Below are 14,231 nucleotides of genomic sequence, written 5' to 3' on the forward strand. Positions count from 1 at the left end.
AATTATTCCATAAGGTAATGGACATAACCAAGTACAGTATTCTGTCCTGCCTCTTCTATGCATGTTTGCTTAGAAACATGTGCCTTTGAGTTCTGTAGAGCTTAACTCCAAGTAAATGTGCATAGCTGTCATCACTTGTTGACTTGCATGTATATGGTGAAGGTGTTCTTTAGAAGATTGTTGCCGATCCAAACCAAGGCACTGGCAGGAATTATTTTCCTAGAAATTGGCAGTGACAATGATATCTTGAAATCCTCACATTGAAAAGAAAAGTTTTTTTCCTGTTCTGAAAAGTGGGATAATGTTTTCCCCTTCCTCCGATCCTGTGTTAATTGGAGAAGCAGAAGCGTCATCTCAGATTCCCAGATGACCTGGCAATGCACATGTCTGCTGGGTGGGAGGCAGTATCGCGCGTGAGCTGTCCAAACAACAAAAAGCCAATCTTGTGTCGCTGTTTTGAAGAAGGGCCGGACTTTATGCACTGTCAAATTAATGCGCCATTCATGCGGAGCAAGTCGGGATGATAACGACTCCACATTGTTTGACAGATTTGAATGTCTGGACGTCCACTTTAACTCCGCATGGGGGGCGTGGGTGAGTCGCAGTTAATGTTCCGTCTGACCGCACCCCAAGTGTCACAAGGAAAGATTGGCTCTGTCTAACATCTTATATTTTGGCTAAGATTATTGTTAGTTCTTTGGGGGTTTCTCTTGTTGTATCCTATAAGTTTATTATGTGATTATTTTCATTTTTTTTTGTCCGTCTGTTGGCTGACAGAACAATAAATTAAAATAACCCACTACCTTCTGAGCCTTAGTCAGCTGACTTAGTATGCTCTTCTTCCAAGTATTTAAACCTTCAACATTTCCTAAAGTATTTTTCTTCCAACTTGCTGTTGTAGTTTTGACTCTTAGGAACACTAAGCTTATTGATATGTCCACATTTGAATTTTTTCTTTCATAGTCACATTGCTGGATTTTTCACTGTAGACTCCTGGGCTCAGTTTAAATAATAGCCGGACTCTAATAGACGTCTTTGCAACCAACCAAAGTCTTGGATATGCCCAGTGAAATTATTTATTAAACTAGCAGACTGCTTATGAAATTCCCCTTTCCCCAAGATACTTCCTAGACTGAAATGGGAGCTTCCTAGGAATATATGTAAATCTCAGATATACAGTTACATGGAATTTTGGATCTAGCTCATTAAATTTTAACATGTAACCAATAGATCCCTGTAGCTAAAGACTGTCTATAATTATCTCTTTTTTATTGTTTTGGTTACCCCCCCCCCCCAAAAAAAAAGATAGGTGCCAATCAGTGTTTCCTCTAAATTGAGTTGGCATGAGCTAGCTCACAGAATTTTAGCATCCATCTCACACATTTTTGTCTTAGCTCAGGAAGGAGGACCCAAGAGCACCCTAATTTATGCAGCAGCTCACAACTTTAATGCCAATAGCTCACAAAGCAGAATTTTTGCTCACAAGATTCTGCAGCTTAGAGGGAACATTGGTGCCAATAAACTTTTTCACTTCATTATATGGGATAGGCTGGCGTAATCATCTTAGATTCTGTTCCAGATGACTTATCAGGCCTGATTGAAGTCTAGGCATGCTCCTAAGAAACGTAAGGTGTCTAATTAGCTTTCCTGTAGCAGGTCATTAATCATTAGAAAGAGGCAGCCTGTTTGATACATTATGGGAACAGTACACAAATTCTGAGAATCTTTGCCTCAATTCCATCTTTTATTAACTGTAGGAGTCTTATCATCACACAGGATTCCAACAAGGCAGTGGATTGTTAACAGCGTTTTAAGAATTATTTTTAAAGTTAGTTGTCATTTAAAACTCTTAAGTGATTTTTGTAATATTTCTGAATCTCAAACCAATACTGGAAAACGTTATTCTAAATTATTTGGAGGATATTAGTGTAAAAGGCACAATTTGCCTGAAGTCTTTGAGGACTGAGTGGTTGTGAGGGGAGGTCTTACGAAGTCTGGCTGTGTGCAGTTGGATTTCTCTTAATATTCTGTTTTTCCCTATCGGTCAGTTTAAAAGTAGGGAAGAGAGAAACTAACCTTGATACAGTTGACTTGCTTCTCCCAATTGATGTGAAAATGACCCTTGCAGCTTGTTCTGATGAAAAGTGCAGGAATTCCTTGAGAGTAGAGCAGGGCTTTTTTTTGTAGAAAAAGTTCACCAGCAACTCATTTGCATATTAGGCCACACCCCCTGACACCAAGCCACCCAGAACTGCATTCCTGTGTGTTCCTGCTCAAAAAAAGCCCTGGAGTAGAATATTGATAGACTGGGAAGATGAAGGGAGGCTATGAAATCAGATTTTTCTCCTTCATATGCAAATAATGCTGCAATATTAGACATCTTCAATAGTTGAACGGAATGGAAAACTTCAATCAAAGCTCCTTCTGCCACTTCATTCCTTTGGGCATAATAAGTATCCTGTCTTGAGCGGAGCGGGGGAGCTTCCACCTTTCCTTTCTCTTTGTTGGATCAATCTAAGTTGACTTGACAGAGCCACTGCCTTTGATAAGGTGTCTGTCTGAACTTCCCTCGATTGCTTGAATTTATCAACCATCCTCCCCAATTGAACCAGGTTTAGGGTGGTGTACAACATCAAATAGAACCAATTAGGCAAAACAATAAAAGCACACTGGTGTAACTGAAGGTGGCGTTAAACCCCAGCAGTGCTGCTGTCTCATGGGAAGGAGGGGGGGGGGATTGCCAAGACGGGACTGCCACTGCCCTCACCTTTTGCCTCTGTGGCCTGGCTTCTTCCAGTCCCTTTGCTGCTTTGTTTTCCATGCGTGATGTAATGGCACAGGAATTTTTAGCAGCCCATGTTTAGTGTTTTTAAGCTGATCATATCAAGAGGATTGCCTTGCTCTCTTTTTGGGGTCTGGTGGTTCTTTTACTTCTTTATGTACTCCTGTAAAGTAGCCCATCTCTTTTTAATAACTGCAGAAGTCACCTTGGTAAGTAGATGAACTTTGCCTAATGAGCTGTGAAAGGTCAGGGCTAGCCTAAAGCGTTTGTCAAATGACGTATGTTCTAATGGAGATCCGGGCCCTACCTACTGCCATTTCGTAGGGCCTGCAAGACGGAGCGAGCTGTTCCGCCAGGCTTTTGGTTGAGGCAGCAGGCGTCCTATTCCAGCTATTAGTCCATCAGTTGGCCTCCCTTGTAGCAACGTCGTGTCTTACTACAGTAAGACATGCTGTTACTACCATCATTTTATTTGGGTCCTATAATAGTTTATCCTGTATAATGTGCCCTTCCCGCCTGAGATTCACTTTATTTATCGTTTTACTGTTCTTGTTTGTTTAATTTTAATGTATTGTTTTAACTCTGAATTGTAGGTTTTTATTGTTATTACTGTATGTTGTTATCTGCCCTGAGCCCGTTTACGGGAAAGGGAGGAATATAAGCCTACTAAATAAAATAAAAAAATATATATATTTTTTAAAAAACATGATTTCTACGGAATAAGTTAGAGTCCAGTAGCACCTTTAAGACCAACTAAAATTTTATTCAAGGTATAAGCTTTCGTGTGTACTCTGTTCTGTTGCTTCATACCAACACGGCTACCCACCTGGATCTATTATTTCTAAGGGAAACGATGAAACAATTAAGCAACCATTCTAATTCATAATTTGCTTATTGCCAATATAGCTGTTTCTTCCTCTTATTTTTCAGGGAAAGTTGTAACCTAAAGTTATGCTGAAACTCCAGCATGCTTTGTTCATTAAGTGTGATCTGAAATAGAAATATGGTAAACTAGAAAGCTTTCCAAGCATCCCAAAAATAAAAGTCCCTTCAGTTGATGGTTTTAGTGAAAGTTAACAATTGAATAAGATAGTAAGTAGACATGGATGGACTGTCTTCTGGACTGTAGATGTCATTTGGTGCAGAACACTTTGTAGAAAACTGTTATAAAAGCTGTTTTCATATCAGAAAGAACTATATTAAATATTATTAAAACTCAAGCAATTATCTATAATTTCAGTTGTGTGTCCTCTCTGAAAACACTAGTATGATATCAGACTAATAGTTGCAGTATTTAAAATTTATATAGTGCTTTTAAAGCATTTCCCCTACATCGGGTGGCCAACGGTAGCGCTCCAGATTTTTTTTTTGCCTACAACTCCCATCAGCCCCAGCCAGTATGGTCAATGGCTGGGGATGATGGGAGTTGTAGGCAAAAAAACATCTGGAGAGCTACCGTTGGCCACCCCTGCCCTACATTATCTTGGCTATTGTCGCAGTAATCCTGTAGAAGTATTTGTTATTTCAAATGGGATTTGAGGCAGGCAGTGTTCTGCTTAAGACTACACACTAAGTTCACGGTGAGGGTGAAGTTTTAATCAACGGCTTACTGGTCGACGGATTTTTATCCATAATAATTGTATACTGGCACATTTTTCTCCAGTTTCTGTTGTGGAGCAAGCGTTTTCTTGCCCTTTCTCTTGTATTACCACGTATAATCAGTTCTGTGTTTAAGTATGGATTTCTTCTCTCCCCCCCCCCCCTGCCTTTATACCCCCACCTTTCTCCCCAAAGAAGATCTGAAGCAGCTTGCATCGTTCTTCTCTCCTCTGTTTTAGCCTAACTACAGTCCTGTCAGCTAGGTTAGGCTGATGGTGTGTGACTGGCCCAGGGCCACCCAGCAAACTTCCGCGACAGAGTGAGGATTTGAACTTGGATCTCCCAAGTCCTAGTCCAGGGGGTGGCCAAACTTGCTTAACTGAAAGAGCCACATAGAATAAATGTCAGATGTTGGAGAGCCTCAAAACATGAACATCAGTTGTTGGAGAGCCACCAGGCAGGCAAATAGACGGGGAAGGAGGTGGAGGTGGAAAGAAAGCAACTTTATCTTTAAATGCCTTTGCCAGGCTGGCTGAAAGGACAGTGCGAGCTTCAGAAGCCACACAGTATGTGTGAAAGAGCCACATGTGGCTCCCGAGCTGCAGTTTGGCCATCCCTGTCCTAGTCCAGCACTACATGCTACACCCCGCTGGCTCTTTTACATGGCAGTTTCATGACAAACAGCAAAGTATTTTATGATTAAAGTTTTTAATTTTGCTTCAAGGGGAAGAAGAAAATACTTCTGCCAGGTAATTTAAAGACCATCCCAGAGGAAATGACTTAGGGTCCACCTTCATTCCGTTGGTTTTTGGCAGACATAATATCCCCAGTATCATATTTTTCCCCTAAGGACCATATAGCACTGCAAGTATGCCTGTCTACTTATTATGGCCTGAACATCAGGGGTGCAGTCACACCTCACATTAAAAGCGTGTGTGTGGCGCTCAAATTTGAACAGCTGAATATTAATTCGATGCAGGGCCATTCAGACGAGCATCCAAGAATGCGACTCATTTTGTTGTTGAGCGTTCAGACATCCAATACTATCACGCTCTTTTCTTGGAGCATGCGTGATCAGGTGGTGATTTCTGGGAGGGGGGGGTCCATTGAACATGCGCCCAACTGTTTGGAGGTGGGAAATCAAATGTTACTTCAAAGGGGGGGGGGTTTCCAGAAATCCTCCACATTGAAAAAAAGAGACTTTTTCCTGTTCTAAATAGTGGGATAACGTCCCCCCCCCCCCCCCCGATCCTGTGTTGATAGGAGAAGCAGAAGCGTCACCTCAGATTCCCGGATGATCTGGCAATGCGCATGTCTGCTGGGGCTTTAAAAAAAAAAAAAAGGTGAGAGGCAGTATCGCGCGTGAGCTGTCCAAACAGGAAAAAGCCGATCTTGTGCAGCTTTTTTGAAAAAGGACCGGAGTTTATGTGCTGTCAAATTAATACGCCATAGACGCGTAGCAAGCCGGGATGACACTGGAATACGCTGGATTGCCAGATGTGGATGTCTGAACGAACACATTTAATCCGTCAGCGAGACGGAGCTGTATCGCTGCTAATGGTACGTCTGGCTGTACCCCATGACCACATTCCAGTGTAGTACTAAACCAATTGGAATCAATAGGCACGTTTAACTTTGTGTTGAATTGTGGCTTATGAGTACGAATGTGACATTTTATGAACTTTGGCAATTCTAATTATGCTCCCAATTATGATCGTGCAGCCAAGGGGTTTCATGAATTAATTGTCTGACTACACGTTGTTTAGCTCCGTAGCTTGTTCAAGTGGGGAGTGAATCCCATCTATCTGAATCAGAAATGGTCTAATAAAAATGCGCTTGAGGCCATACATAACTTGTTCCGCAGCACAAGTTAAAAATCTTGAATATTCCACATCAAAAAGATCTTTAAACGAAATAATTCTGTCTCCCCGTGTCATAAAGATGTGGTAACTTTCCACTTGGCAGTGTAAGTTTAGAGTATCTCTCAGCGATTTTTTCCCCAGTGTTTCCCACAAAACCATAATTACCCCCTCTAGACCAGTGGCTCCCAACTTATTTGGCATCAGGGACCAATTTAATGGAAGGCGATTTTTCCATGGACCGGTAGGGAGGGCGGACTGGGGTTTTTGCCATCCCAGGTTGCCCCCTTGCCCACACCGCATCCCTGCCCCCCATGAGGGTCTCTAAATGGGGGGGGGGAGCCTGGGACTGTTTCTGCCACCTCCCTGCTTGGTGGCGAGGAGGCGGAAGGCCAATCTGCCTCCCCTTCCCATTTAAAGACCCCTGCCAGTCAGTTGATCAGGTCCTGGCAGGCGGAAGGGGCTGTGGGGCGGCTTTGCCTTGCTCTGAGACTGCCCCCCTGCCTCAGAGCAAGGCACTGCTGCCTCTTTCATCTGCTCGAGTCCTGGGCAGGTGGGGACAGTTCAGCGCCTCTGCCTCGTTCCGCAGCCCAGTTGCTAGCAGGCCAGGGACCCATCCCGGTCCCTGGCCTAGTGGTTGGGGACCCCTGCTCTAGACTACCAATGCCATTTTTTATCATCCAGGTTCTGAGGTAGGTAGACCAGAAATTCCGCTTTGAGTTCCTGTCAGGTCGGCAGCTAGTAAATGCACGCACGCGCACACACAGACACACACGCAGAGAGAGAGAGAAGCCTTTGAGGGTTGTAATGGATTCCTTACATCACTGGTAAATAATTTGGTTATGGCTACACAGTTTGGCAGGATGTATCTGATGTGTTGCTCGAGAGAGAGTGCATCTGTTTGTGGGAAAGGTAGCAGCCAGTGTTGTACAGTAATGAATGAAGAAGGTAATGAGAAATGAGTGTTCATTTCCTGAGGCAGGTTGTTCTGAAGTAGCTTATTTGTTGCCAGGGAGATCATGTGTTTGGCCTCTTATAATGTATATATTATTGATCACAAGGTAAGAGCCCAAAAGAATTCTGCCGCAATTTCAGATATGAAGTTGGTATTATTAGGCATAATGGCTCCACTAGCCCTGTGTCTTATAGGCTTTTGCTTTAAACGTAAATACAGTCCTTTCCCATAAGAAAGACCATACGATATGAGAGCCTCATTTTCCCAGCCCACCTCAGCATTTACAAATACCTGCTCATGCATTCAGCGTACCAGACCATTGTACACAACAGGAAGTTTGTGTGCGCCTGTGTATGCATTTCTCATATTCGCCCACCCCACTTTGCTGTTTCGAAGAGGCAGTGTTAGGGGCTTCTGTGGAGCCTGTGTATGCACTAAGGTAGAGGGAGCTCTGTTATGGCATATAAAAATCCTTCGGTGTATGGGCAAGATGCTCCCATGGACCAGAATTGTAATCCCTTCCTCGTTGCGTTCTTTGCTCATCCTTTACACCTGTTTAAGTTGGCTTAAAATCAGCTCTCTGGACTGAATCAATACAGAACAGTGGACTTCAACACATGAATTAGGGACACCTTGTAGAATTGCTCTCTTTTTTGGAGGTTGGGGAGGATCTGGCCTCCCCTGTTTAGAGCCAGTTTGGTGTAGTGGTTAAGTGCGTGGACTCTTATCTGGAAGAACCGGGTTTGATTCCCCACTTCTCCACTTGCACCTGCTGGAATGGCTTTGGGTCAGCCATAGCTCTCATACGAGTTGTCCTTGAAAGGGCAGTTGCTGTAGGAGCTCTCTTAGCCCCACCTACCTCACAGGGTGTCTGTTTTGGGAGGGGGAGGGGGGAAGGTAAAGGAGATTGTGGCAGCTCTGAGATTCAGAGTATAGGATGGGATATAAATCCAATATCAATATCTTCTTAAGGTCCCTTTCCCTGTGCTGTGCTGGACACTGGAGCTTTGTGGGATACTCATCTTTGTCTGACGTAAGGCAAGGAGTTTTGTTACAGTTTTATTGTGTCAGATTTAATGTTGCTATTTTTGTTTTTACTGTTTCTGTTGCTTTGGTGGATTCTGCTGTAAGCTGCCCTGGGCCTGCTTGTGGGATGGGGTGGAGTATAGATCAAATAAATGCACAAACAGAGACCAAGGGTGCTCTTTTTCCTGCTAAGAGGAGCAACACGAGCAAACCACAGTCACTTGGGCAAGGTTCAGAGACCCCTCCCCACAAAAGTTAATCTCTTCCCCTGGTTAAGCCTCCCCCAACCACCAACACACAACCCTTGAATGTTCTAAATGCAGTCGCAATGCAGAGCTCTCCTCTCCGCTGATGAGGCCGGAACTCTGGCTCTTGTTTTTATCATGTAACTCTAATGTTGCAGTATTTTCTCTCAAGTGCTCCTGCCCGGGCACTAACAATCGGTACCAGATCTGGAAGGGTTGACGGCTGCTGTAGAGAAAGAGACGTGTTTGGTTTTTAAGTTCAGAAAAATCTTACGCTGCCACTCCAGGGGACACACTCGAGGAGGCTTACAAAATAAACTTAACATTATTGTGATAAAGATAGATCCAGGCGGGCAGCCGCATTGGTCTGAAGCAGTAGAGCAAAGTAGGAGTCCAGTAGCATCTTTAAGAGTAGACCCAACAAAATTTTATTCAGAATGTAAGCGTAAGAAAGCTTACATTCTGAATAAAACTGCGTTGGTCTACTCTTAAAGATGCTACTGGACTCCTGCTTTGTTCTGCTGTGATAAGGAATTACTGATTGGTGTGGAGCAGACCACCGTGATGGTAACCTTCTAACCAGTTGAGAAATGTTGCATTCCTTTCATTTCAGTTAGTAAGGTTTCATAAGTAGATAATTCTCCCTCCCACCCCTGAATTTTATTAACAGGTTCCTGGGAGCTTGAAAATTCAGTCTTGTGATTGGCTTTTCTGTAATGAATCTTATGAATCTCTTACACTTTTTTTCAAAAACAGGGACCTTAAGAACAATCTCATTAGTGCTATCGAACCCGGAGCCTTCATTGGACTTTCGTCTTTGAAAAGATTGTAAGTATTTACATTTGCTGACATGGAGTTAAGTAAAATGTAAGTAGGTTGCATATTAAGTGCCAGCCTGAACTAAAACGCCAGTGATCTTTTTTTTTTTTTTAAAGTCCTTTAAGCTATAGGCGTGAGGCCTCTTGCCTGGGCAGTGTCCTGTTGCAGTTACTGAATTCTGTGTTGCCCCCTTTTTGAAAACACTTACAAATCCTGTTACCCCGTTAAAATGTAGATCTGCGGAATAGCCTTAACAGAGGGAACTAAAATAACAGAGGTGGTACATTGGCTGTATCAAGAAGAGCTGAAGCAGGGGTGTCAAACTCCTTTGTTATGAGGCCGGATCTGACATAAATGAAACCTTGTTGGGCCAGGCCATGTGTGTCATAAAATGTAATGCCAGGAAGTGGAGATACAAACTTTATAAAGGACAAAGAGATGCTTTCTTTTTCTTTAAGGTACTTTCTTTGTATCTCTCTTGTGGGATCAAAGGAACTGGGCAAAGGAAGCTCAAGCTCTTTCCCTCCCTCCCTCCCCAGGGGACGAGGAGGGAGAGGAACCTCAGCCCATAGAAGGAAGAGGTGCCTGGCTTAGTAGCTCTGCTGTGCAGTTGAGAGAGCCTGGCAAAGCAAGCTCTCCCGCTCCCCCTTCCTCCCCAAGGGGGGAGCCTCGGCCAATGGAGAAAACAGAGGCTTTGCTTTGTAGCTCCTGTGTGATTAGGCAGGCCCGGCAAAGCAAGCTGTTATGCAGAAGGAAGCAAGAGGGAGAGAGAAGGCAACAGAGTTTCTTGTGGCCCCTGGGCTGCATGTTTGACACCCCTGAGCTAAAGGAATTGTGACTCTTTTCAGCTGAAGCAGGTTTGTTCAAATGTTACTTGGTAAGTGTCTCCCCACATGGAAGAATGAAGAACATACGTTTGCCTTCTGTACTCCTCCTCACCCTAATAGTGGCTTCATATATATCAAGAACAGTGATGTCTTAAAGGTTGCCTCCTGCCAAATAAATTGTATCATGTTGGTTTTCTCCCGTTCATACTAAATAGCACCAAGCCATATGAAAAGCATATATCGCAGTGTTGAAGGCTATTGTACTTGGGCAAGCAGTGATTGCTGGTGGGTGTGAGCACCTAATCCTCCAATGAGATAGTTGCTTGATTCTTTCCTATTACGCGTGCGTCAACATCTGCTGTGCAGCTTGAAGGTTAAAGGTTTGTGGCAGGATCACAGGCCTCAAGCGGATGTTTAGGGAAGAAACCAGACTTTTTGCTGAAGGTTCAGCACTCAACTAACTGTCCGGTAACAGCAGTCTTCGAAATAAAAGGAAACTCTTAAGAAATCCGTGGTAGTTCAATTAGTACAGTCCTTGAGCATCTTATGCAGCCTGCACGAACCAATAAAATGATCAACCGCTCGCTGTTGTGTTTTTAATTAAGCACTTAACTGTATATATACTCAAAAGGAAGATGGCCCTGAACATAAGACAGCTCCCTAAAAAAAAGAGAAGGCTGTACATAAAAAGCAGATGACATTAATTTAAGACACACCTAAAACCAGAGAGGCAGCCAGCCAGAGGTGTCTTTGGTGCCAGTCTGGTGTGGTGGTTACGTGCGCGGACTCTTATCTGGGAGAACCGGGTCTGATTCCCCACTCCTCCACTCGCAGCTGCTGGAATGGCCTTGGGACAGCCATAGCTCTGGCAGAGGTTGTCCTTGAAAGGGCAGCTGCTGTGAGAGCCCTCTCAGCCCCACCCACCTTACAGGGTTTGATTCCCCCCTCCACTCGCAGCTGCTGGAATGGCCTTGGGACAGCCATAGCTCTTGCAGGAGTTGTTCTTGAAAGGGCAGCTGCTGTGAGAGCCCTCTCAGCCCCACCCACCTTACAGGGTTTGATTCCCCACTCCTCCACATGCACCTGCTGGAATGGCCTTGGGTCAGCCATAGCTCTGGCAGAGGTTGTCCTTGAAAGGGCAGCTGCTGTGAGAGCACTCTCAGCCCCACCCACCTCACAGGGTGTCTGTTGTGGGGGGAGAAGATATAGGAGATTGTAAGCCACTCTGAGTCTCTTGATTCAGAGAGAAGGGCTGAGTATAAATCTGCAGTCGTCGTCTTCTTTCTCCAGCCCACCTCTTGTCTTCCCCGGCTGCAAACTCCTGAGGGTTACCTTGTCACGACCACCTTTGCCCTCGGACATGTCCCCAGTCAGGAAACATCAGTCAGCATGACACAGCTGTTAGAGGGAGCACTCCTCCCAATCTCCCTTTGTCTGCAACTTGGACATTTATGGGCTGCCTCCAGCCTTCCCCTTAGCTGATGAAGAGGCTAGCCTCTTACTGCCTCCATGCCTCCTGGCCAAGCCAGAAAGCACAAAGGGAAAGAATGCCCTGGCTGCACTTCTAGCCACTCGGCCACGTTTCCCACCCTCTTCTCTTCCTCTGAAGGCATAGTTGGGACAGCAAGGCTGTAGAAGTGTCAGACCCTTCCCTCAGAATGGGGACAACTTTAAATAATTCTGTATCTGAGTTTAAGAGAACCCACCCACCCCTTGAAGAAACCCCTGAAAGTATGTATTGAAAAGCTTCTTATATTTCGGTAAATGTGGTATCTGAGGATACAGCCCCACCAGAATCTCTGGGAATCCCAGTATGAGCAGGCAGCACATTACAGTCATCCTGCAGACGTTTTAAGTGATCTTACCAGAACGTGTAAGCAGCTAAGTCAAAAACCTTTTCATCTCTCTGATGCCACCTATAATAGCATCAGCAATCATTTAGCCATTAGAAAAAGCATTTTTTTTAAACCTACATGTGTGTTTTCTGTTCTGTTTCTTTTTGGCAGAGACTTAACGAACAACCAAATAGGATGCCTGAACACAGATATATTTAAAGGACTGACAAATCTCATTAGATTGTAAGTATCTCTCTGTTAAATGTAACTTCTAGCGCAGGCTTTTCGCACTTCTTTTAAAAGAGCTCCTTTGCTAACGGCAACCTGTTCTGTAAAGGGGCAGCAAAATGCCATCGTACCAAAAAAGCGGGGTTGGGAGATGGAATCTTGACAGAATTGGAAATGGATCACGTAGTCATCTTTCCTGAAGGAGACTCACCAAAATGTAGGGGATTTCTTTTACAATGCAATCAAACTCCAGTCTAAGCCCATTATTTTTAGTCTTATTTTTATTGCACTGTTAATATTCTTCAATAGGTGGCAACACATAATTTAACTGCCTCATAATTCACTTGAGAGTCTAGCACTCTCTCTTAGCCTACCATGCTTTCTGTTTCTTTGCACAAGAGTCTTGGGCGCATTTCATTCCCCCCCCCCCCCTCCATTTTAAAAGCGTTGATGGGTTCCCTGTATTTGAAGACCTGGGGGTTAAGGTACATGCATTGTAGGTAAGACACCAGTTTACTACTTTTCCAATTTTTTGGCCAGGATTGGAAAGAGAAATTCAGATTGACTAGACAATGTTCTTGTCTTTCTCGGTCCTCCATAATCATGGTGTTTGAGGTGCCTTTATGACCAGATGCACACTGGTGCTTTATGTTCTTGTGCTATAGAGTCCTTAATCTACCTAACCTGTATGAAACGAAGTGTGGCATGTACAGAAAATACCTATACTTTGTCCTTTCTCAGTTGCCAGACCCTTGAACAAATAGTGCCACCTTATTTTCTTTTGTTTGCTTTTATGCAAGTTGTTGAGGGTGCAGTGGGGATCCAAAGGAGGCCTCCAGTTCTTGACATTCTGCTCAGGGTGCTGGATCTGGAGAGCAGTCATAAGAACATAAGAGAAGCCATGTTGGATCAGGCCAATGGCCCATCCAATCCAACACTCTGTGTCACACAGTGGCCACAAAAAAAACAGGTGCCATCCAGAGGTCCATCAGTGGGGCCAGGACACTAGAAGCCCTCCCACTGTTGCCCCCCCCAAGCACCAAGAATACAGAGCATCGCTGCCCCAGACAGAGAGTTCCAACAATACGCTGTGACCAATAGCCACTGATGGACCTCTGCTCCATATGTTTATCCAATCCCCTCTTGAAGCTGGCTATGCTTCAGTAGGTCCTAAGCAGGTCTACTCAGAATCCAACTCAGGTCTGTTTACTGGCTTACTTCCAGGAAGGTGTTCTTAGGACTGCACTCTTTGTATACATCAAGCTCTATCATGTAACTTCAGCAATGCAGATTTCTCCATCTCGTTTTAATGTTTCCTTTCTTTCTTAAAAAAACAACGTTTTCCTAGGAATCTTTCAGGAAACTTGTTTTCGTCTCTTGCACAAGGAACGTTTGATTATCTTTCTTCGCTGAAGTCTTTGTAAGTAAAAACAAATCTCTTTGAGACTTTTGAAGTAGAAAGTGTAACTGTGTGTCAGTAGGTCAAAGTCAAATGCTGTACATAACCAAATTAAATTGTCGCATTTTATTTGAAAGCCATGTTTCAATAGGCATTCTACCTTTTGTAGTAAAATCTAAAAGTCCTTATCAGCGAGATGGAGGATATTCAAAGTGTATGTTGTCTTGAGGCTCATAAATGACCAGACAACTCATCCGGTAGTTTGAGACTCCATGTAACCAAATAGGCAAGCTTGTGTAAATTCCAACGCAGTCGGTTCTGTCTCTTAAACCATTTGATTACTGTGAATTATTATTTCAAATACGCATGCATAAATGGGCTAGTAAGACTGAATTATATAAGTGAAAACTGACTGAAATATATAAGTGAAAACTGTAATATCTTAATTTTCAAATATTTGGAAACAACAGGCATGTAGTCAGGATTTCATGTTTGGGAGGGGGCACGGCGTAATTTTTTGTTTTGCAGGGCCAGGGGGCCACCCGGTTTGGCCCTAAACACTTTCTCTGCTTCTCAAGTAAAGTGACAGTCTCTTTGCCATGTGACTAACTCAGTAAACCTTCCAGGGGGATCCAGCTGTAAGTAGGCTTCTCCCAC

At 43.9% G+C, this 14,231-nt stretch overlaps 1 protein-coding gene across 1 annotated transcript in view; it reads left to right on the forward strand.

Moving 5' to 3' along the window:
• Positions 1-14,231, forward strand: part of ADGRA3 (adhesion G protein-coupled receptor A3) — a 78,784-nt gene that overhangs the window by 20,971 nt on the left and 43,582 nt on the right. Inside the window, exons 3-5 of the mRNA XM_060246224.1 lie at positions 9,223-9,294; positions 12,119-12,190; positions 13,524-13,595. Of these exons, the coding sequence (XP_060102207.1) occupies positions 9,223-9,294; positions 12,119-12,190; positions 13,524-13,595 (216 nt within the window). The remainder of the gene's footprint in view (positions 1-9,222; positions 9,295-12,118; positions 12,191-13,523; positions 13,596-14,231) is intronic.

The sequence above is a fragment of the Heteronotia binoei genome, chromosome 9, assembly GCF_032191835.1.
Source record: "Heteronotia binoei isolate CCM8104 ecotype False Entrance Well chromosome 9, APGP_CSIRO_Hbin_v1, whole genome shotgun sequence".
NCBI lineage: Eukaryota > Metazoa > Chordata > Lepidosauria > Squamata > Gekkonidae > Heteronotia > Heteronotia binoei.